The sequence below is a fragment of the Ranitomeya imitator genome, chromosome 3 (assembly GCF_032444005.1).
Source record: "Ranitomeya imitator isolate aRanImi1 chromosome 3, aRanImi1.pri, whole genome shotgun sequence".
Classification (NCBI taxonomy): domain Eukaryota; kingdom Metazoa; phylum Chordata; class Amphibia; order Anura; family Dendrobatidae; genus Ranitomeya; species Ranitomeya imitator.
The window spans coordinates 683,763,149-683,787,235 of record NC_091284.1 but is presented as its reverse complement, the minus strand read 5'-3'; the positions used below and the strand labels follow the sequence as shown (position 1 = coordinate 683,787,235).

General features: G+C 43.7%; 1 protein-coding gene across 1 annotated transcript in view; it reads left to right on the top strand.

The window, feature by feature from the left end:
- Positions 1–24,087, top strand: part of STAT2 (signal transducer and activator of transcription 2) — a 140,425-nt gene that overhangs the window by 87,644 nt on the left and 28,694 nt on the right. The window contains exons 12-17 of the mRNA XM_069758444.1: positions 685–705; positions 830–917; positions 1,832–1,888; positions 6,140–6,223; positions 6,564–6,662; positions 13,857–13,992. Of these exons, the coding sequence (XP_069614545.1) occupies positions 685–705; positions 830–917; positions 1,832–1,888; positions 6,140–6,223; positions 6,564–6,662; positions 13,857–13,992 (485 nt within the window). The remainder of the gene's footprint in view (positions 1–684; positions 706–829; positions 918–1,831; positions 1,889–6,139; positions 6,224–6,563; positions 6,663–13,856; positions 13,993–24,087) is intronic.

The window sequence follows — 24,087 nt, the reverse complement described above, 5'->3', positions numbered from 1 at the left end:
TATAAAAGTTAAAGGAAACCTGTCAGGGTTTTACTTGAGGGGGCTGTGGCAGAGCTGTAGAGGTGTTTGTTTCCCAGTAAAAATGCTACCTTTTTTTGTAGTTGCTCACTGAGCCAGTCTTTAGAAATCTAATATGAGAATTATATGCAAATCAGGATGGAAGTGCACTAGGGGCGGGTTAGTTCACTTGGACTGCTTCTTCTAGGTGCACTGACACACCCCTAATGCTCTTACAGCCTGATTGACATATGAATTCTGTGCTAAATTTCTCGCTTGACACATCGGATCTCTACAAAAAAGTGTATCATTATCATTGGAGATATGTGACTGTACAGCCACTACGGCCATAGGTAACAATGGGCTAACAGGTTCCCTTTAACCCTGCTGTTCTGTTGGTCAAAAATGACCGACTTTGAACTTCAATATTCTTTAAAATATTCAAGATGCGGCTCTGAAACCCGTGGCCGACCGACCCATCCTCATTTAAGTCAATCAACCACAAGTTTCAGAACCGCATCTTGAACACCCCAAAAAATACCAAAGTTCAAAATAGGTCTCCCCAGACCGAACAGAACAGCAGGGTTAAAATTAATGTTCAGTAGCTTGTCACTGTGCCTATCACTTATCTGCGTATTTGTTTCCTGGGTTTTTTATCTTTTTTTTTTTTTTTTATTATTTTAACAGGAATCCGCCAGCCATGACAGGGTAAGACCACCCATACCGTCAGTGTTGTAACACCGAAGGATATCAATACACTTTCTCATTAATAAGCTGAGCTCTATAGTCCGACATCAGTGACCAGTTCTATTCTGCTTTTTAATTTCTATAGATATCGCAGGTTTAATCTGCTCGGTTCACAAGACAAAACCTTGGAATATACGCAGGGAGACGGGCTGGCAGTAGAGTATAAGCATTTGGTACGTTCTGTCTATTATGCTGGCATTCATCCTTTACCTGCATCTTGACTCGGATCCGTCCCTACATGGCGCTTTCTAAGGCTTTATTCACACTCCAGTATTTTTGATCAGTATTTCTATGCCCAAAGCAGAAGTGTCTTCAAAACACAGAGCGAGTGTCAATCTTTCAATTACAGTTTTTCTCTATAAGGTAAACTCCTGGTTTTGGCATTCAAGTACTGACCAAATACTGATGTGTGAATAAGCCCTAATTGTACTATACTACCTGTCCTGATAATGGGATAATACGTTTATACAAAATTTGGCTATGTAACGTTTATTTTAACCCCTTGACAACCAGAATTTTTGGAATTGATTTGCAAAAGTTTTTTGTTTTCATTTTACATTTTTTTTATTCTTTTTAATTTTGCTTATGTACACTAATATAAAATATTTGAAAACACTGCCTTCTTTATTATTTTGATTATATGTAGTATTGCTAAATTACAAGGCTGCAACAGATTTTGTTGGTGTACGCAATGTTTTTTTTATTATGATAAAAAATATATATTAAATGTTTGCGTGTATGTATAAATGAGTACATACACACACAGACACATATATAAACAGATATACATAAACATATACACGTGTGTGTACATACAATGAATTTCATTGTTTAGGCATATGGTGTTATACATCGCCCGTATAATGCCGTTTTAAACATAAATTCTTTTTTACTGTTTACTATGATTCCTATACAGAGTCAAACTACACTTTGCTATACAGTAAAAAAAAAAAAAAAAAAAAGCATAGCACACACAGGCCTAATAAATGGTCAATAAGTAACTTTTTTTGGCCTGTGCAGTGTATAAGGGCCCTACAGATACATGAGAACAGTAAATAGGCAGCAGTTTAACAGATTTTTTCTTTAGACACTGAAAGAACAACGAGCAGGAGGAGGAAAAGGAAGTAAAGGTGTACATAATGATGTGAGTATTAAATCTTTACTATGGTATTGGCTACAAATATTTCTGCCTTTTAGGCTTATTTTACACTTGCCGTGATTTTGCGGCCCCAATAGATTTCTATGGGGCCGTAAAAACAGGCCTCAATAATTCCACGGTGCGCCGTATGGCCTTCAGGGCCGTATTTACGGCCATGAAAATCAATGGTGCCACAAAAACAACAGTGACTTTCGGTTTTGCGAACCACCGGTTTCTTTTTTCCCAATACTTTTGCTATAGTACTGGGAACCCGAAAAACCGCGATCTGCAAGTTTTTTTGCTGTCCGTTATTGCAGCAGACCATGAAAATTGCAGCAATACGGTCCGCAAAAAAGGCTCACAATAAGGGGCCGCAAAAAACCCGGTAAGTGTAAAAGTAGCCTTACTGACTTTTTCTTTGTTAGGACTAGAAATTGGTGAACCCAAACAGTAAAGTTCGGCATCGATACTGAACACCTACTGCTCGGGCAAGGACATGGAACACAGACTTCACCAGGAAGTCCATGTTAGGCCGGGATCACACATGCGAGAAATTCGGTCTCGAATGTTAATACCCGGCAATGCCACCGTCACTCAGGAGCGGAGCGTGCGGCCGCATAGTAATACATGCAGCCGCACGCTCCACTCCTGAGTGACAGCGGCAATACCGAGTATTAACATGCGAGACTCGGCCGTATTTCTCGCATGTGTGATCCTGGCCTTACTGTTCGGGTTTGACCTCCCGAACACTGGGTGTTTGTTACTCTGTCATGTGCATGACAGCGCAGCAAACATCATTTCTGATCGGCGGAAAAATCATTATCGCTGGTCAGACAGTGTCAAGTGATAGCCTGAGCGTGCAGCTGTGATCGGAGGTATAAAGTTTACCTCCGGTCACTGGTGTTGGCTGATGGGACTACTGCTCCCATCATCCGACGCCTGCTGCCACTAATAACAGTGAGAGCAGGAGCGGCTGATGGGAGTATTCATCAGCCGGCACCTGCGCTGTAAATAAATAATTATAAAAAAAATGTGGGTTCGCCTGTATTTTTGATTACCAGCCAGGCAAAACTCACAGTTGGGGGTTGCATCACTCAGCTGTAAGCTTCAGGAAGGCTGGTTATCAAGAATAGAGAGGTCCCTTCGCCATATTTTTTATTTTTTTAAATAAATAATTTAAAATAATATTGTGGGGTCCCCCCATTTTTGACAACCAGCCAAGCTAAAGCAGACAGCTGGGGACTGGTATTCTCAGGCTGCTAAGGAGCCATGGATATATACCCCCGCCAGCTTAAAAAAAAGCAGCCCACAGCCGCACAGAAAAGGCTCATTGAGAGATCTTTTGGAACACCTGGCGTGGACCCACAGATCCACGACAACAAACCTCCCGAGGGTGAACTGACCAGGTAGACCACCCCCTATACAAGGAGCGTTAGGGGCAGACCCAAGGGAGACTATTGCTGCAGAAGCTGGAACCCAGAGAGAGGTAGTAGGAGGTACAAAATAGAGAAGCTGGGCATAGGACGGACAGAGCGGGGTATGATGAAGTACAGTTTGTTAAGAGCTGAGTACAGGAGAGACCAAAGGAGCACTGGGAAGGGTAATACAAAGGAAGCAGGACAGGAGAGAGACACCAGAATAACAGAGTACAGAGCAGACACTGGGAAAGCTGGACTGGACGAGGAGACAAGGAAGCCTGGGAAAGGCTGAGAAGCTGAACTGGCCGGACAGAGCGGAGACTCAGAACAGGCAGTGCAAAGACATAGGTGGACCTGCGTCACAGAAGCACAAATGACAGACAGGCAAGGAACAGAGGAAGGAATCGCCTTAAATATATGGAGTGCTGAAGGACTTCCGGGTCACGGTCCTCCATGATCACAGAGAGGAGATACAGAGCACCTGTAAATCAGAAAGAGGAAGTGCTGGAGTGGGCGGTGCGCTCGCACACCCGACAAGCACCAGGGAGCGGAGAAGAATGAAGGAGAGGACATGCGCCTGCAGGAGGAGCACACCGCAGCGGGTAAGCATGAGCTGGGGGAGCGGCGGTGGTCCCGGCAGCAGGCACGGCTGCAGAAGGAGTGGCCGTGACACTCCTCTATTAGATGCGCCAGTTCTGATGCTTTACCTGGCTCTTCCCACTTGCCCGGTAGTGGTGGCAAGTGGGGTTCATATTTGTGAGGTTGATGTCAGGTGACACCTATCCATTAGTAATCCTATAATTATATGGTAAATAAAGACAGCCAGAATAAAGTCTTTTCTTTGAAATAAAATAAAACACTTTTTTACTTTTTATATAAAAATAACAAACACAGTTATACTCATCTAATGCCTGTTTCACTGAATCCCTCGTCTCTTTTAATAAAATAAAAAACAACAATATCCCTCACCTATCTGGCTTAGAACCATGGTGACTGAACTTCTGCGAGCGCAGCATCAGTGACTAGCGATGACATCATCGAGGTTACTGCCAGTCACTGAAGCTGCGTTCCCAGCCGGACTGAACTGCAGTGACCTCGTGAGATCCTCGTGAGTGTCACAGTGCAGAGGAGAGTTCACCGGGAAAATTTCATTACGGTGAATTTGAACTGCGGTGAACTCTCCTCTGCACCATGAGACTTTCTCATGGTGCTAGCGGGGATATCACCAAGGTCACCACAGTTCAGCCCGGCTGGTAACGCAGCCTCAGTGACCGGCAGTAACCTCGATGACGTCACTGCTAGTCAATGATGCTGCACTCGCATAAGTTCAGTCACCAGTGATTCTCAGCCTAGACGATCGCATCTTGGCACCGTCCAGGTTGAAAACTGTTTATCCCCCAGACATGGATTACGGTGTGGGACAGAACGACGGGCAGGTGAGGGATATTGTTGTTCTATTTTTTCTGTATTACAGAAGTTGAGGGCTTCTGTGGAATGGGCATTAGGTGAGGATAACTCTGTTTTGTTGTTCTTAAATAAAAAAGTAAAACTGTCTTTTGTTTTATTTCAAATAAAAGACTTTATGTTGTCTGTGTCTTCTTTTACCATATAACTATTGGATAAGTAATGGATAGTTGTGTAATAGAAGCCTCTCCATTACTAATCCATGGGCTTGATGTCACCTGACAATATCAACCCCACTTGCCAACACTACAGGCCAAGTGGGAAGAGCCTGGCAAAGTGCCAGGATTGGCGCAGCTAACAGATGCGCCTTTTTCTGGGAAGCTGCGTGCTGCTATTTTTAAGGTCGGGGTGGGGGCAATATCCATGGACCCTTACTAGCCTGAGCATACTAGCCACCAGCTGTCTGCTTTAGCAAGGCTGGTTGTCAAAAATGGGTGGACCCCACATTGTTTTTTAAAATTATTTAAATGATTAAAAAATATGGTGTGGGGACCACTCTAGATAACCAACCTTGCTGACAGCGGAAGGTTGCAGCCCCAGCTGTCAGTTTTGTCTGGCTGGTTATCAAAAATACAGGTGAACCCATGCTTGTTTTTTTTAAACTTATTTATTTACAGTGCAGATGCCGGCTGATTTAATACTCCCATTAGCTGCTCCTGCTCTCGCTGTTACAGGCGTTGACTGATGGGAGCAGTGGTCTCCTCAGCTGACGCCAGTGACCGGAGGTAAACTTTTTATATCTCCGATCACAGCGCGGCTGTCTGACTGGCGGTGATGATTTTACCGCCGATCAGAAGCGGTGTTTGCCAAGCTGTAATGCACATCACAGTGTGGCAAACACTAGATGTTCGGACCCCCCATTCAAAAGAATGGGGTCCAGGTACCCGAATCCAAACTTTTTGTAACTCTTTGGCCAGACCTGGACATCCAGTTTTCCGCCCATTTCTAGTTAGGACTCATTTAGATGTCAACTTTTTTCACGTACAAGAAAAATCACTGTCTGAATCCATCAGGGTTTATTTGTTGTCAGTCTTTATCATTAGAATTTCATCAGTTTTCCTTGTATGCAAAGAAACTGCAAAACTGATGCAGATTTCTCAAGCTTCTCCGATCAATGTAAAACATACAGCACATGGTTGGCATCATTGTTTTGATTTATTTTTTTTTTTTTTTACAAACTCATGCTTGCATTGGCAAATTTGATGCGAAATTGGATATGTCTCTCTGTTTTGGAGCAAAACACTCGGTCAGCAAAACTATGCGGAAATGTGAACAGCCCAATAGACTATATAGGTATAGGTTCTATTTTTGATGACCACAAAAAAGCGGATGTTTTCATGAGCCCTTTTCCTTCTTTTTTTTTTGTTTCCTTTAGGGCTTGCTGAGTGTTATTGAGGAGCTTCATGTCATTACCTTAAAGACTCAATTCAACCACGATGGAGAGAGTTTGACTATTGAGGTAAGTTATGGGCCAATCTGCTAACTCAATTAAGAATTAACTAAATCAATTTGAGGAAAAGGTGAGCGAGAAAATGACACAATGTCCATCTCTACCAGTATCGAAATGTGTTCTGATTAGTTTGTTAAATGTGAATGTAGCCTTGTTTTATTGCAATTTGGTCCTTAGCAGTTTATGTAGCGGTGAGGTTGCGCTGTGCAGCAGATCTGTAGAGTAATCATCAGAACACAGTGATCTTCAGTCGTCTTATTCATGCCATACTTAGAAGTCTTACTTCAGGATGTTTCTCCCCTTTTTCACACAAATTTCAATATTCATGTCTCTGGCATGTCTCTCATAGGTGACCACTTTGCCCTTTGTTGTGATCTCCAACCTCACTCAGTTTGTGCGAGCATGGGCATCGGTGTTGTGGTTCAACTTACTCAGCCCTAACCCTGAGGTAAGTGTTTGTACACCACCAACTAAATTGTTCTCCAGCACTTAAACATTGTGTTCCATAATGGAGAATTCCTGCAGCATGCAAAGTACATGTGGACTTTTTATTAGGAGGACATTAACTTACAGGGGTTATCTGACCCATCGCAGCCCTATCTTTATGCATTATAATGGTGTGTATGGATGACGTATAGATCCTCCTCTCTTCATTGAAGGGGTTGACCAGGCTTGGATCTCAGGATTCTCCGGTGCCGGGAGCAGGTGGTCATGTGATCATTAGTATGCGATTTGTATACTTCTTCCACATTTCACCTAGATGTTTCCAAGTTGCATACGTCCAGTGGGCATGTGATTGCATGTATGCAAAAAATGTTTTCCTTTGGTTTTTGTGCATTTTTTGCTGTGGTTTTGGCATGCTAGATTTGTCTCTTGTGCATGCTGATAAAGCTGAGTGGTTTAAAAAAAAAAAAAAAAAGTCCTATTCTATAGAATTAGGTTTTTGCACATAAAAATGCAGCAAAACCTGATACCTGCATTTTTGGTGCATTTTTTTCACCACCCAATCATTTCAATGGCTAAAAAACACTGAAAGAAGTGACATGGTCCATTGTGCAAAAAAACATGCAAAGTACAAAATACTGATGAGGGAAAAAAACAGGGTGCGCATGAGATTTCTGAAATCTCATTGACTTTGCTGGTACTGTAAAATGCAATTTTTGCATAAAAAAAAAACAAATTAAGAGAAGTTGCAAAAATGTCTAGTGTGAACTTAACCTAAGAAAGGAATATTTTCCCCTCATCTGCCAATCACAGTGGGGAGCTCCTGCATTGTATGTGCATTTCCCTTTGATTTGGGTGAACACTAAGCATTAGGGCTCATACTCATATTTAAAAAAAAAAAAACGGTCCGTAATCTGGACCGAAAAAACAGACGAGTGACATGCGAGTACGATTTTCACACCTAGCATCCGATTTACATCCAAGTGCATTGCGATTGCTATCCGATTATAATTCGATTTTAACATGAGCTTTTGCATAGAGCAATTCTCTGTCATTTACACATTGTTTTCAAAGGAAATATTTGTAAAAACACATCTATAATATAGCGCTGGGAGCGTCACTATGTCCATTCCCTTTATAGACTGCGCACGCGCAAACGCCTGCGCAGTCTGGACCCCAAAGAGTGACGCAGCCCAGGAGATCGCAGTATGCGTAAGCAGTGAATGCATACCCCGATCTCCGACCGAGAAGCAGGGACGTACCAGGAGGGTGAGTATGCTATATTCACCTGTCCACGTTCCACCACTGCGTGCCGCTCTGTCTTCCGCGTCCTCTGCCTGTGACGTTCAGGTCAGAGGGCGTGATGACGTGTTAGTGCGCGCCCTCTGACTGAACAGTTACAGCCAGAGGACCCGGAAGACGGAGTGGTGCACAGCGGTGGAACGGGGACAGGTGAATGTAGCAAGTGCCGGTGGCCTGACCCAGCGGCGACTCCGGCACCTGACCCCCATAGTGCTCCGGTGTCCCTGCCTGCTCAGACCCCCGGCACTCGGTGCCCAGCGATGATAGGTGAGTATGTCTTTTTTTTTTTTTTTATCGCAGCAGCATACAGGGCATATTACTATACTATGGAGCATCTTATGGGGGCCATCAGCCTTTATGGAGCAGCGTACGGGGCATATGGATGGGAGCAGCACATGACCGGATGGGGGAAGCAGCACATGACAGGATGAGGGAGCAGCAGATGACAGGATGAGGGAGCAGCAAATTAAAGAATGGGGGCGCAAGATGGGAGCAGCACATTACAGAATGGGGGCGCAGGATGGGTGCAGCACACTACAGAATAGGGGCACAGGATGGGAGCACCACAAGACAGGATGGGGGCGCAGGATGGGTTAGCACATTACAAGATGGGGCGCAGGATGGGAGCACCACATGACAAAATGGGGGAGCAGCACATAACATGATGGGGACGCAGGATGGGAGCAGCACGACCAGATGGGGCGCAGGATGGGAGCAGCACATGGAAGGATGGGCGCACAGCATGGGAGCAGCACATGACAAAATGGGGGCGCAGGATGGGAGCAGTACATAACAGGATCGGGGCGCAGGATGGGAGCAGCACGACCGGATGGGGGCGCAGGATGGGAGCAGTACATGACAGCATGGGGGTGCAGGATGGACAGGATAGAAGAGATGGATTACATACAGTATATACATATAGAATAGGTAGATATATAGATGTCTGTGACAAATACAATTATAGTACATGTATTTAATTTAATGAAAGGGTTTTTTTATGGGGAAAAATGGTGTGGGCGCCAGCACAATTTTCAGAACCAGACTTTGGCTGTCCCTCTGCTGGTTGCGAAAATTGTGCGGCAGCCCACGCCCTTTTTTTGCGTAAAATAATCTTTTATTAAATACATGTCCAGTAACTTGCACACACACTGTACTAATTGTATTTGTCACTGACATCTATATATCTACCTATTCTACATGTATTTAATGTATGTAATCCATCTCTTCTATCCTGTTGGCTCCTGCAGCGATTTTACAGAAGCCGGCAGATGAATTATCGGCTTTTCCTCTATTTTTGTGTGCAACATAAATATATATACAGTGTGTATGTATGTATATGTATGCATGTATGTATGTATATGTATATGTACTGTATATACACACACACAAACACACACGTGTGTGTGTATATGTATATGTGTGTGTGTATATATATATATATATATATATATATATATATATATATATATATATATATATATATATATATATATATATATATATATATATATATATATATATATATACACACACATATATATATATATATATAGGCACACATATACATATATATACACACACATATATACAGTGGGGCAAAAAAGTATTTAGTCAGTCAGCAATAGTGCAAGTTCCACCACTTAAAAAGATGAGAGGCGTCTGTAATTTACATCATAGGTAGACCTCAACTATGGGAGACAAACTGAGAAAAAAAAATCCAGAAAATCACATTGTCTGTTTTTTTAACATTTTATTTGCATATTATGGTGGAAAATAAGTATTTGGTCAGAAACAAAATTTCATCTCAATACTTTGTAATATATCCTTTGTTGGCAATGACAGAGGTCAAACGTTTTCTGTAAGTCTTCACAAGGTTGCCACACACTGTTGTTGTTATGTTGGCCCATTCCTCCATGCAGATCTCCTCTAGAGCAGTGATGTTTTTGGCTTTTCGCTTGGCAACACGGACTTTCAACTCCCTCCAAAGGTTTTCTATAGGGTTGAGATCTGGAGACTGGCTAGGCCACTCCAGGACCTTGAAATGCTTCTTACAAAGCCACTCCTTCGTTGCCCTGGCGGTGTGCTTTGGATCATTGTCATGTTGAAAGACCCAGCCACGTTTCATCTTCAATGCCCTTGCTGATGGAAGGAGGTTTGCACTCAAAATCTCACGATACATGGCCCCATTCATTCTTTCATGTACCCGGATCAGTCGTCCTGGCCCCTTTGCAGAGAAATAGCCCCAAAGCATGATGTTTCCACCACCATGCTTTACAGTAGGTATGGTGTTTGATGGATGCAACTCAGTATTCTTTTTCCTCCAAACACGACAAGTTGTGTTTCTACCAAACAGTTCCAGTTTGGTTTCATCAGACCATAGGACATTCTCCCAAAACTCCTCTGGATCATCCAAATGCTCTCTAGCAAACTTCAGACGGGCCCGGACATGTACTGGCTTAAGCAGTGGGACACGTCTGGCACTGCAGGATCTGAGTCCATGGTGGCGTAGTGTGTTACTTATGGTAGGCCTTGTTACATTGGTCCCAGCTCTCTGCAGTTCATTCACTAGGTCCCCCCGCATGGTTCTGGGATTTTTGCTCACCGTTCTTGTGATCATTCTGACCCCACGGGGTGGGATTTTGCGTGGAGCCCCAGATCGAGGGAGATTATCAGTGGTCTTGTATGTCTTCCATTTTCTAATTATTGCTCCCACTGTTGATTTCTTCACTCCAAGCTGGTTGGCTATTGCAGATTCAGTCTTCCCAGCCTGGTGCAGGGCTACAATTTTGTTTCTGGTGTCCTTTGACAGCTCTTTGGTCTTCACCATAGTGGAGTTTGGAGTCAGACTGTTTGAGGGTGTGCACAGGTGTCTTTTTATACTGATAACAAGTTTAAACAGGTGCCATTACTACAGGTAATGAGTGGAGGAAAGAGGAGACGCTTAAAGAAGAAGTTACAGGTCTGTGAGAGCCAGAAATCTTGATTGTTTGTTTCTGACCAAATACTTATTTTCCACCATAATATGCAAATAAAATGTTAAAAAAACAGACAATGTGATTTTCTGGATTTTTTTTTCTCAGTTTGTCTCCCATAGTTGAGGTCTACCTATGATGTAAATTACAGACGCCTCTCATCTTTTTAAGTGGTGGAACTTGCACTATTGCTGACTGACTAAATACTTTTTTGCCCCACTGTATATATATATATGCACACATATACATATATATACATATATATGTATACGTACACACACACACACACACAGATGCCGTAATGTGGCTACGAGGTACACATAAAATTGGCCATTTTTATGCGCTAAAAGCTCTCATTTTTCATATTTCTAGTGCAGTAATGCAGTTCAAATTTCGTGTTTTCAAGTTTGCATGTTTTGGCGCTGCAGTGTGCTGCCCTATTTACTTAACTATATACGGGTTGGCGACTCTGGGTTCAGCACCTGTTCACACTTAGTCTATGTTGGGATGTGCAGGTCAGGTTTTTGAAATGTGTGTGTGTGTGTGTGTGTATATATATATATATATATATATATATATATATATATATATATATATTATGTATGTATATATATATATATATATATATATATATATATATATATATATATATATTATGTATGTGTATATATATATATATATATATATATATAATCTACTATATAATTGTCTAGGGGTCACTTCCGTCTTTCTGTCTGTATTTCTGTCTGTCTTTCTGTCACGGATATTCATTGGTCGCAGCCTCTGTCTGTCATGGAAATCCAAGTCGCTGATTGGTCGTGGCAAAACGCCCACGACCATTGCCACGCAGTCAGTGCCCGCTCCTTACTCCCCTCCAGTCAGCCCTCACACAGGGTTAATGCCAGCGTTACCGGAGCGCGGGGTAACGCACTCCGGTAACGCAGCTATTAACCCTGTGTGACCAACTTTTTACTGCTGCGTATGCAGCATCAATAGTAAAAAGATTTAATGTTACAAATAATAATAAAAAAAATAAAATAAAAAAGTTATTCTCACCTTCCGACGTCGCCCGCTCTCCTCGGCAGTGCAAGCGGCAGGTTCCGGTGCCAAGGATGCTATGCGAGAAGGACCTGCCATGACGTCACGGTCATGTGACCGCGACGTCATCATAGGTCCTGCGCTCATACCAACCCTGGGACGGTAACCGTTCCATGTATTGCGATCTCGCGAGATGATGACGTATCGGTCTCGCGAGACCGCAATGCACTCTTGAGACCGAAGCGCACGAGGAGCATCGGTGCGAAGCGGGGGCCAACGGAAGGTGAGTATATAACTTTTTTTTTTTTTTTAATTCTTTTTTTAACAGGGATATGATGCCCACATTGCTATATACTACGTGGGCTGTGCAATATACTACGTGGGCTGTGCAATATACTACGTGGGCTTGCATGCTGCAATTTTTTATTTTTTTTTTGTCAGTTCGATTTCAGCTGAGAAAAAAATCGCAGATGAGATGTATCGCATTGAATAACATTGGTCAGAGTGCAATCCCATTTTTTTTTTTTTTTTCTCGGATTGCATTCGTCCGTTTTTCTCGCAAATGAGTATGTGTCCTTATTCGCCTTCCCCTTTGTGGGTGATACAGAAACATTGATGCCTGATCCCCCTACAAACAGCAATGCACATTATCATCTCCTTTAGGTGGGACACACTAACATGATTATTCAAAATGGGCAACCCCTAAAACTAGGGAAATGTGTTTTATGCTTTAAAAAAAACAAAAAAATACAATTGAACGGTTTGATTACCTTGTTATTTTAACCCTGTAGTTGCACATATATTAAAGGGGTATTCTCAAGTTTGCAAGTCATCCACTAAATAGAGGATACTTTCCTAATTTCTGATGTTACAACCTCTGGGACCCCACAGATCCAGACAATAGGGGCTCTGAAAAAGTTTGTCTGAATGGTGTGTTGGTCGATCATGCAAATTGTCGCTTTCTAAATTCTTAATGAGGCCCCTGGTGATATCCGAATGCTGCTTTGGGCTGGTGTTTGGCACTCCCATAATTTTTAATTAGAGGGAATCTGTCACCTACTTTTTTGTATATAAGCTTCGTCCATCGCCATTAGGGGCTTATCTAGAGCATTCTGTAATGCTGTAGATAAGCCCCCGATGTAACCTGAAAGATAAGAAAAACAAGTTATATTATACTCACCTGGGGGGGGGGGCGGTCCGGTGCTGTCCTGTCCGATGGGCGTTGCGGTCTGGGTCCGGCACCTCCCATCTTCATGCAATGACGTCCTATTCCTTTCTTCCTGTCGCGGCAACTGCACAGGTGTACTTTATCTGCCCTGTTGATGGCAGTGTAAAGTACTGCAGTGCGCTGGCGCCAGAAAGGGTCCGAGAAGCCCAGCGCCTGCGCACTGCAGTACTTTGCACTGCCCTCAACAGGTCAGATAAAGTACGGCTGCGCAGGAGCCGCGACCGGAAGCAAGGAAGAGGATGTCATTGCATGAAGATGGGAGGCGCCGGACCCCGATGGCCATCGGACTGTACCGGACTTCCCCCAGATGAGTATCATTTAATTTGTTTTTCTTATCTTTCAGGTTACATCGGGGGCTTATCTACAGCATTACAGAATGCTGTAAATACTGTAAGCCTCTAAAGGCGGTGGCCGCAGGTTATATACGAAAAAGTAGATGACAGATTCCCTTTAACAGAGCCCCTGTTCTGTGGTTTGGTGGAGATTTCAGTAGTCAACTTCAGGATTGTTGGGGGTCCATCTCATATTGCAAAGAAGAAGGATAAACTTGAGATTACCCCTTTAGTTCTACTGTATTAGCCACTTTTAAATCACAATGCGAAATAATGGGCTCTATTGATTTTGTGTGGGGGGTTTTTTGTTTGTTTTGTTTTTTTAGGATGTGAGTTTTTTCTTCAATCCTCCTGACGCTCCTTGGTTTCTGATAGCAGATGCTCTAAGTTGGCAGTTCTCCTGCTGTACAAATCGTGGTCTGAACACCGACCAGCTGCAAATGCTGGGGAAGAAGCTCTGTGGTATGGCTTTTATTTTACTCATGCTGGCTTACTCTTTATTATTGTTGTTGGTTACTTCACCTATGAAGTATTTCTTCTTGGGTTTATCAGCAGGACTATGGAGTCGGTAAGCCAAACCTCCGAGTCTTCAATTTTCATGACACCTACTCCACCAAAATGAACTCCGACTCCACAGCCCTAATTTTCAGACCTGTCCAGACCATTTGGGAATACAGTGTGCCGTCTATTTTCATACATATGCGACTATTAGAGTTGCTCCCTCTTTTCTTTGGAGTGGAGACAAGTCAGTATAATTAAAGGGGGATATCCGACTATTAGAGCTGCAAGGGTGGGCCAAGGCGGTAGTCATAGCTGAGAGCAAACCCTGTATCACATCCTGGCCTCCCCTCACAATACAATAATGTCTACCATTCTGTATACCGGTGTTCTGGGTCACCGTGCTGTCAGGGTCCACCCCGGGCTACCGGAGGCTCTTTGTAGACGGTACCGCACAAAGTGAGACACAGTCCAGCTCAACTTTAACAACAACAGCTTTACCTGGTTCTGTACATATCATATCCACATTCTTTCCAGCATCAACATCAGGTTTCACAACGTGCAACTCCTCTTCTGTCCCTGTCCTTCTCTCTGTTACTAAGCTCACTTCCGGGATGGGGACCGTACCTTTCAATCCCTCAGCGTCTTCTCTGTTCAGCCCTAGTCCATTTGGAGACTCCCTCCCTCAGCCGTTTCGCACCGGTTCTGAGGGCATCTACCCACGCAATGAGCTGTCACATGATGAGCAACCTGCCCGTACTGCTTAGCCTTTTCTAGCAACTGCAGTCCCACTAGTACTACTGCACTGCTAGCACTGTTGCTGTTACTCCTACTGATGAGGTCCTGGCCGGGGATACTATATGGATGGGCCTTATACTTCAACTTTGCGTGACAAGGTGTCGCCCGGGGCTAGTTAGCCCAAGTGAGCTGCACGGGCGCCCTGGCCCCAACTGGTTCTATACGTTCTATAAATTCCTGCCTTATCCACTGCGCACCTCCTGTTTTAAATATTTACAACACTACAACTACACCTATAATGTACCCCATCTTGTGGCTAACTTTGGGTACTACTCACCCTAATGACATTACACATATATATTACATGAATATACAATGTATATACATACAGCAGCAATAAATACATCCGGGACATACCTTAAGGGGTTAGCGAGAGATGATGGACTTTACAACCCCTTACAGAGCCTTCTTGTTTGTGGCAACTCCTGTGACAGCTGTTTTCCATGTTCCAACTGTTGGAAAATGTAGGCGCATCATTTTTGTAGAACTTCTAATCATAGAAATTAAAGCACCACTTCAGCATTTATTTTTATTTCAGCGCTGGAGTGATGCCACTAATGTACGTTCTTTGATTCTAGTACTATACTTACAAGCCGCCATCTTCTGCTTTTCCTGGCGCGGCTCCACTTTCGATCTTCCATCATGTGACCACAACTCCTGACTGACACGCTACGCTAGTACAGAGACACCGGCAGCCCGCCGCCGCACTGATGCGTCCATTAGCAGCAGGCAGATCGGCCAAGTTGATCCCAATATCTGAGACTTTTCCTTTACAGTGACTGATGAAAGTCCTTACGGACTGAAACGTTTCTAGTGCTACTAATAAATCTACAAATTGATGCTTAAGTTGAGTGCGAGACTTCTTCATATTTATACACAACTTCTGACTGACTCTCAGTATAAATCTATTAGAGCCCTGTTCTGGTCTCATTCTGGCTCTCATAGACTTACATTGAGTTGCGACTTCAAAATCGTCCAGCAATCTGGATGGACAGGTCACAGTCTGCATGAGGCTAACTGGAACGGCGCGGATAACAGATGAAGTTGGTGGCTGGTAAGTACAATACTAGGGGCAGGGAACTTAGTTTAGTTGCTTCACTCCAGTAGTAAAATAAATTAGGAAGTGGTGCTTTAAGACCTTGTTGGTACATCCATTTCATTACAATGATCTATTGCTGCTAATCAAAACTTTCAAGAAATGAACATGATGTTTTTAGTACACGTACGCTCACGTTCATTTACTTACAATAATTGCAGTAGAGGAGTAATGCAGATTGTCTAATGGCGGCCTATAACACATAGCCATGTCAGGACCTTCAGAGTGAAAGTCACAGTTTTGTAGACTAGGAAGACTCTTTCCGACATCCATATGCCCTAATAATCTGTCATTACAGACACTTTTTTTTTCAACTCCGCAGTGAAAATCTGCTCCATATAAACCTCAGAGACCATTCCGACCACGTGAGGTGCTTTGCGGGGCGCTCACAATGAAATGGGGGTGTTATTGGGGTTTAAATGTGAAATACGCATCGAAAGCTTTGTGCAAATTAGGTTGTGTAGAAGAAACTTTTGTCTTGTCCATTTCAGTCACCAAGTGATCCGTCTAGAATACAGTGAAGCTAGGGAGGTGGGGGGTGCGGCTGCAGATTTCCACTAAGATTTTCACTGAAATGACATCGTAAGCGTTATCTGATCGTCTCTGTCTACACTGTGCATCACACCAGGTGAGCCATCTTGTCAGAAGCATTTGAGAACTACAGAAACCAACAGAATGAAGGAAAAAGAACCTTTTGGTTTTCCCATAATCAAAGAAGTGCGATCCACCCGTGGCTGTTAACCGATTAAATGCCGCTGTCAATCTCTGAAAGTGGCATTTAATGTGATCACGCCAGAAGTGCGTCCCTAAGCCCGCTTATCGACGACCGTGTCACATGACTTGGGTCGCCAATGGGTTGGCATGACAACCCAGGTTCTGCAGGAGACCCCTGTGGTTATCATTACCAGATAGCTATGAGTGCCGCCCATTGGTCTTCACTCACAGCAAGTGAGCATTTCTGTTACACACAGGCGATCTGATAATCACCTGTGCAGCAGAGGCGATCAGACAACTGCAGCTTCTAGCCTCCCATGGAGACTATTGAAGGATGCAAAAGTAAAAAAAAAATGTTTTTAAAGATCTAAATAAAAATAAAAAAGTTCAAATAACCTCCCATTCGCCCCATTCAAAATAAAACAATTTAAAAAAACATTAATAATAATACACATATTTGGTATTGCCGAGTTCAGAAACACCCGATCTATCAAGTTATAAAAAGAATTCATCCGATCGGTAAATGGCGTAGCGAAAAAAGTCAATATAGAATTACGTTTTTTGTCACCGCAACATTGCGTTAAAATGCAATAACGGTCGAGAAAAAGATTGTATCCACACCAAAATGGTATAATTAAAAACGTCAGCTCGGCACACAAAAAAAAATAGGACCTCACCCAGCCCCAGATCATGAAAAATGGAGACGCTACAGGTCTCGGAAAATTACGCTGCTTTTTTTTTTTTAACCCCTTCCCGACCTGTGACACAGCGTATGCGTCATGAAAGTCGGTGCCAATCCGACCTGTGACGCATATGCTGTGTCACAGAAAGATCGCGTCCCTGCAGATCGGGTGAAAGGGTTAACTCCTATGTCACCCGATCTGCAGGGACAAGGGGAGTGGTAGTTTAGCCCAGGGGGGGTGGCTTCACCCCCCCCCGTGGCTACGATCGCTCTGATTGGCAGTTTCACTTTCAACAGCCAATCAGAGCGATTTGTAATATTTCACCTAAAAAACTGGTGAAATATTACAATCCAGCCATGGCCGATGCTGCAATATCATCGGCCATGGCTGGAAACACTTATGTGCCCCCACCCCACCGATCGCCCCCCCAGCCCTCCGATCTGTGGTCCGCTCCCCTCCGTCCTGTGCTCCGTTCCCCCGTCCTCCTGTCCGCTCCCCCCGTGCTCCAATCCAACCCCCCCGCACTCCGATCCCCCCCCCCGCACAGCGATTTTCCCCCCCCCCCCCGTGCTCCGATCCACCCCCCGCACAGCGATCCTCCACCCCGTGCTCCAATCCACCCCCCCGTGTTCCGATCCACCCCCCCATGCTCCGATCCACCCCCCGTGCTCCGACGCCCCCCCCCCCGTGCCCTGATCTCCCCCCCCTTATACTTACCTAGCCTCCCGGGGTCCGTCCGTCTTCTTCCCTGGGCGCCGCCATCTTCCAAAATGGCGGGCGCAATGCGCCCGCCGAATCTGCCGGCAGGCAGATTCGTTCCAAAGTGAATTTTGATCACTGTGATAAAACCTCACAGTGATCAAAATAAAAAAAAAACAGTAAATGACCCCCCCCCCCTTTGTCACCCCCATAGGTAGGGACAATAATAAAATAAATATTTTTTTTTTTTTTTCCACTAAGGTTGGGGTAAGAACTAGGGTTAGGGTATGTTCACACGTATTCTGGTCCTCTGCGGATTTTTCCGCAGCGGATTTGATAAATCCGCAGTGCTAAACCGCTGTGGATTTATCGTGGATTTACCGCGGTTTTTCTGCGCATTTCACTGCGGTTTTACAACTGCGATTTTCTATTGGAGCAGTTGTAAAACCGCTGCGGAATCCGCAGAAAGAAGTGACATGCTGCGGAATGTAAACCGCTGCGTTTCCGTGCAGTTTTTCCGCAGCATGTGTACAGCGATTTTTGTTTCCCATAGGTTTACATTGAACTGTAAACTCATGGGAAACTGCTGCGGATCCGCAGCGTTTTCCGCAGCGTGTGCACATACCTTTAGAATTAGGCTATGTGCACACGGTGCGGATTTGGCTGCGGATCCGCAGCAGTGTTCCATCAGGTTTACAGTACCATGTAAACATATGGAAAACCAAATCCGCTGTGCCCATGGTGCGGAAAAAAACACGCGGAAACGCTGCGTTGTATTTTCCGCAGCATGTCAATTCTTTGTGCGGATTCCGCAGCGTTTTACACCTGTTCCTCAATAGGAATCCACAGGTGAAATCCGCACAAAAAACACTGGCAATCCGTGGTAAATCCGCAGGTAAAACGCAGTGCCTTTTACCCGCGGATTTTTCAAAAATGGTGCTGAAAAATCTCATACGAATCCGCAACGTTGGCACATAGCCTTAGGGTTAGGGTTGGGTTGGAATTAGGGTTGTGGTTAGGGTTAGGGGTGTGTTTAGGGGTGTGTTGGGGTTAGGGTTGTGGTTAGGGGTGTGTTGCGGTTAGGGTTGTGATTAGGGTTATGGCTACAGTTGGGATTAGGGTTAGGGGTGTGGGGGGGTTAGTGTTGGAGGTAGAATTGAGGGGTTTCCACTGTTTAGGCACATCAGGGGGTCTCCAAACGCAACATGGCGCCACCATTTATTCCAGCCAATCTTGTATTCAAAAAGTCAAATGGTGCTCCCTCACTTCCGAGCCCCGATGTGTGCCCAAACAGTGGTTTACCCCCACATATGGGGTACCAGCATACTCAGGACAAACTGTGCAACAATTACTGGGGTCCAATTTCTCCTGTTACCCTTGAGAAAATAAAAAATTGCTTGCTAAAACATCATTTTTGAGGAAAGAAAAATGATTTTTTATTTTCACGGCTCTGCATTGTAAACGTCTGTGAAGCACTTGGGGGTTCAAAGTGCTCACCACATATCTAGATAAGTTCCTTGGGGGGTCTAGTTTACAAAATGGGGTCACTTGTGGGGGGTTTCTACTGTTTAGGCACACCAGGGGCTCTGCAAACGCAACGTGACACACGCAGACCATTCCATCAAAGTCTGCATTTCAAAAGTCACTACTTCCCTTCTGAGCCCCGACGTGTGCCCAAACAGTAGTTTACCCCCACATATGGGGTATCACCGTACTCAGGAGAAACTGGACAACAAATATTGGGGTCAAATTTCTCCGGTAACCCTTGGGAAAATAAAAAATTCTGGGCTAAATAATTATTTTTGAGGAAAGAAAACGTATTTATTATTTTCACTGCTCTGTGTTATAAACTTCTGTGAAGCACTTGGGGGTTCAAAGTGCTCACCTCACATCTAGATAAGTTCCTTTCGGGGTCTAGTTTCCAAAATGGGGTCACTTGTGGGGGGGTTTCTACTGTTTAGCCACATCAGGGGCTCTGCAAACGCAACGTGACGCCCGCAGAGCATTCCATCAAAGTCTGAATTTCAAAACGTCACTACTTCACTTCCGAGCCCCAGCATGTGCCCAAACAGTGGTTTACCCCCACATATGGGGTATCAGCGTACTCAGGAGAAACTGGACAACAACTTTTGGGGTCAAATTTCTCCTGTTACCCTTGGGAAAATAAAAAATTGCGGGCTAAAAAATCATTTTTGAGAAAAGAAATTTTTTTTTTTTATTTTCATGGCTCTGCGTTATAAACTTCTGTGAAGCACTTGGGGGTTCAAAGTGCTCACCACACATCTAGATTAGTTCCTTTGGGGGTCTAGTTTCCAAAATGGGGTCATTTGTGGGGGATGGCGTGCCTTCCCTTCTGAGCCCTGCCGTGCGCACAGTGGTTTACCCCCACATATGGGGTATCTGCGTACTCAGGACAAACTGGACAACAACATTTGTGGTCCAATTTCTCCTATTACCATTGGCAAAATAGGAAATTCCAGGCTGAAAAATCATTTTTGAGGAAAGAAAAATTATTTTTTATTTTCATGGCTCTGCGTTATAAACTTCTGTGAAGCACCTGGGGGTTTAAAGTGCTCAGTATGCATCTAGATAAGTTCCTTGGGGGGTCTAGTTTCCAAAATGGGGTCACTTGTGGGGGAGCTCCAATGTATAGGCACACAGGGGCTCTCCAAACGCGACATGGTGTCCGCTAACAATTGGAGCTAATTTTCCATTCAAAAAGTCAAAAGGCGCGCCTTCCCTTCCGAGCCCTGCCGTGTGCCCAAACAATGGTTTACCCCCACATATGAGGTATCGGCGTACTCGGGAGAAATTGCCCAACAAATTTTAGGATCCATTTTATCCTATTGCCCATGAGGCGAAAAGAAATTTTTTGTGAAAAAAGGTACTTTTTCATTTTTACGGATCAATTTGTGAAGCACCTGAGGGTTTAAAGTGCTCACTAGGCATCTAGATAAGTTCCTTGGGGGGTCCAGTTTCCAAAATGGGGTCATTTGTGGGGGAGCTCCAATGTATAGGCACACAGGGTCTCTCCAAACGGGACATGGTGTCCGCTAACGATGGAGATAATTTTTCATTCTAAAAGTCAAATGGCGCTCCTTCCCTTCCGAGCCTTACCATGTGCCCAAACAGTGGTTTACCCCCACATGTGTGGTATCGATGTACTCAGGAGAAATTGCCCAACAAATTTTAGGATCCATTTTATCCTGTTGCCCATGTGAAAATGAAAAAATTGAGGCTAAAAGAATTTTTTTGTGAAAAAAAAAGTACTTTTTCATTTTTACGGATCAATTTGTGAAGCACCTGGGGGTTTAAAGGGCTCACTATGCATCTAGATAAGTTCCTTGGGGCGTCTAGTTTCCAAAATGGGGTCACTTGTGGGGGAGCTCCAATTTTTAGGCACACGGGGGCTCTCCAAATGTGACATGGTGTCCGCTAAAGAGTGCAGCCAATTTTTCATTCAAAAAGTCAAATGGCGCTCCTTCCCTTCCAAGCCCTGCCGTGCGCCCAAACAGTGGTTTACCCCCACATATGAGGTATCAGCGTACTCAGGACAAATTGGACAACAACTTTCGTGGTTCAGTTTCTCCTTTTACCATTGGGAAAATAAAAAAATTGTTGCTAAAAGATCATTTTTGTGACTAAAAAGTTAAATGTTCATTTTTTCCTTCCATGTTGCTTCTGCTGCTGTGAAGCACCTGAAGGGTTAATAAACTTCTTGAATGTGGTTTTGAGTACCTTGAGGGGTGCAGTTTTTAGAATGGTGTCACTTTTGGGTATTTTCAGCCATATAGACCCCTCAAACTGACTTCAAATGTGAGGTGGTCCCTAAAAAAAATGGTTTTGTAAATTTCGTTGTAAAAATGAGAAATCGCTGGTCAAATTTTAACCCTTATAACTTCCTAGCAAAAAAAAATTTTGTTTCCAAAATTGTGCTGATGTAAAGTAGACGTGTGGGAAATGTTATTTATTAACTATTTTGTGTCACATAACTCTCAGGTTTAACAGAATAAAAATTCAAAATGTGAAAATTGCGAAATTTTCAAAATTTTCGCCAAATTTCCGTTTTTATCACAAATAAACACAGAATTTATTGACCTAAATTTACCACTAACATGAAGCCCAATATGTCATGAAAAAATAATCTCAGAACCGCTAGGATCCGTTGAAGCGTTCCTGAGTTATTACCTCATAAAGGGACACTGGTCAGAATTGCAAAAAACGGCAAGGTCTTTAACCCTTTACCGGCATCGGACGTACTATACCGTCCGATGCCGGCTCCCCTGCTTTGATGCAGGGCTCCGCGGTGAGCCCGCACCAAAGCCGGGACATGTCAGCTGTTTTGAACAGCTGACATGTGCCCGTAATAGGCGCGGGCAGAATCGCGATCTGCCCGCACCTATTAACTAGTTAAATGCCGCTGTCAATCGCAGACAGCGGCATTTAACTACCGCTTCCGGCCGGGCGGCCGGAAATGACGTCATCGCCGACCCCCGTCACATGATCGGGGGTCGGCGATGCTTGTATATTGTAACCATAGAGGTCCTAGAGACCTCTATGGTTACTGCTCGCCGGTGGCTGTGAGCGCCACCCTGTGGACGGCGCTCACAGCACACCTCCATTTCTGCTACATAGCAGCGATCAGCAGATCGCTGCTATGTAGCAGAGCCGATCGTGTTGTGCCTGCTTCTAGCCTCCCATGGAGGCTATTGAAGCATGGCAAAAGTAAAAAAAAAAAGTTTAAAAAAATGTGAAAAAAATAAAAAAAACATAAGTTTAAATCACCCCCCTTTTCGCCCCAATCCAAAATAAATCAATAAAAAAAATATCAAATCTACGCATATTTGGTATCGCCGCGCTCCGAATCGCCCGATCTATCAATTAAAAAAAAGTATTAACCTGATCGCTAAACAGCGTAGCGGGAAAAAAATTCGAAACGCCAGAATTACGTTTTTTTTGGTCGCCGCGACATTGCATTAAAATGCAATAACGGGCGATCAAAAGAACGTATCTGCACCGAAATGCTATCATTAAAAACGTCATCTCGGCACGCTAAAAATAAGCCCTCAACCGACCCCAGATCATGAAAAATGGAGACGCTACGGGTATTGGAAAATGGCGCACCTTTTTTTTTTTTTTTCTTTTTTTAGCAAAGTTTGGAATTTTTTTTCACCACTTAGATAAAAAATAACCTAGTCATGTTAGGTGTCTATGAACTCGTACTGACCTGGAGAATCATAATGGCAGGTCATTTTTAGTATTTAGTGAACCTAGCAAAAAAGCCAAACAAAAAACCAGTGTGGGATTGCACTTTTTTTGCAATTTCACCGCACTTGGAATTTTTTTCCCGTTTTTTAGTACACGACATGCTAAAACCAATGATGTCGTTCAAAAGTACATCTCGTCCCGCAAAAAATAAGCCCTCACATGGCCAAATTGACGGAAAAATAAAAAAGTTATGGCTCTGGGAAGGAGGGGAGCGAAAAGCGAACACTGAAAAACGAAAAATCCCCCGGTCATGAAGGGGTTAAGGTCAAAATAGGCTGGGTCATGAAGGGGTTAAACTTTGTTTTTGTTTTGTTTTTTTCATTTCAATGGTGAAAAAAAATCCAATCTATATATGTTTTGAATCTACAAACTCGTAAGCACCTGGAGAATCATAGTGGCAGGTCAGTTTTAGCATTTGGTGAACATGGTAAAAAAAAATCAAAACAGTTGTGGAATTGCACTTTTTTTTTTTTTCAATTTCGCCGCTCTTGGAATTTTTTTCTCCTGTTTTCGAGTACAAGATATGGTAAAACCAATGGTGTCGTTCAAAAGCACAGCTTTTCCCGCAAAAAACAAGCCCTCATATTGACTGAAAAATGAAGAAGTTGCGGCTCTGGGAACAAGGGGAGCGAAAAACGGAAGCACAAAAAAGGGTTGTGGCGTGAAGGGGTTAATTATGCAGGCTAGACACCCAAACTACCAGGTACCACATCTGTTGTCTTCTAACAAAGGGTACATGATAAAAGATCAAATTTTGTATGATGGATTGTGGTTTTATTTTGCATATTTAATTATACTACT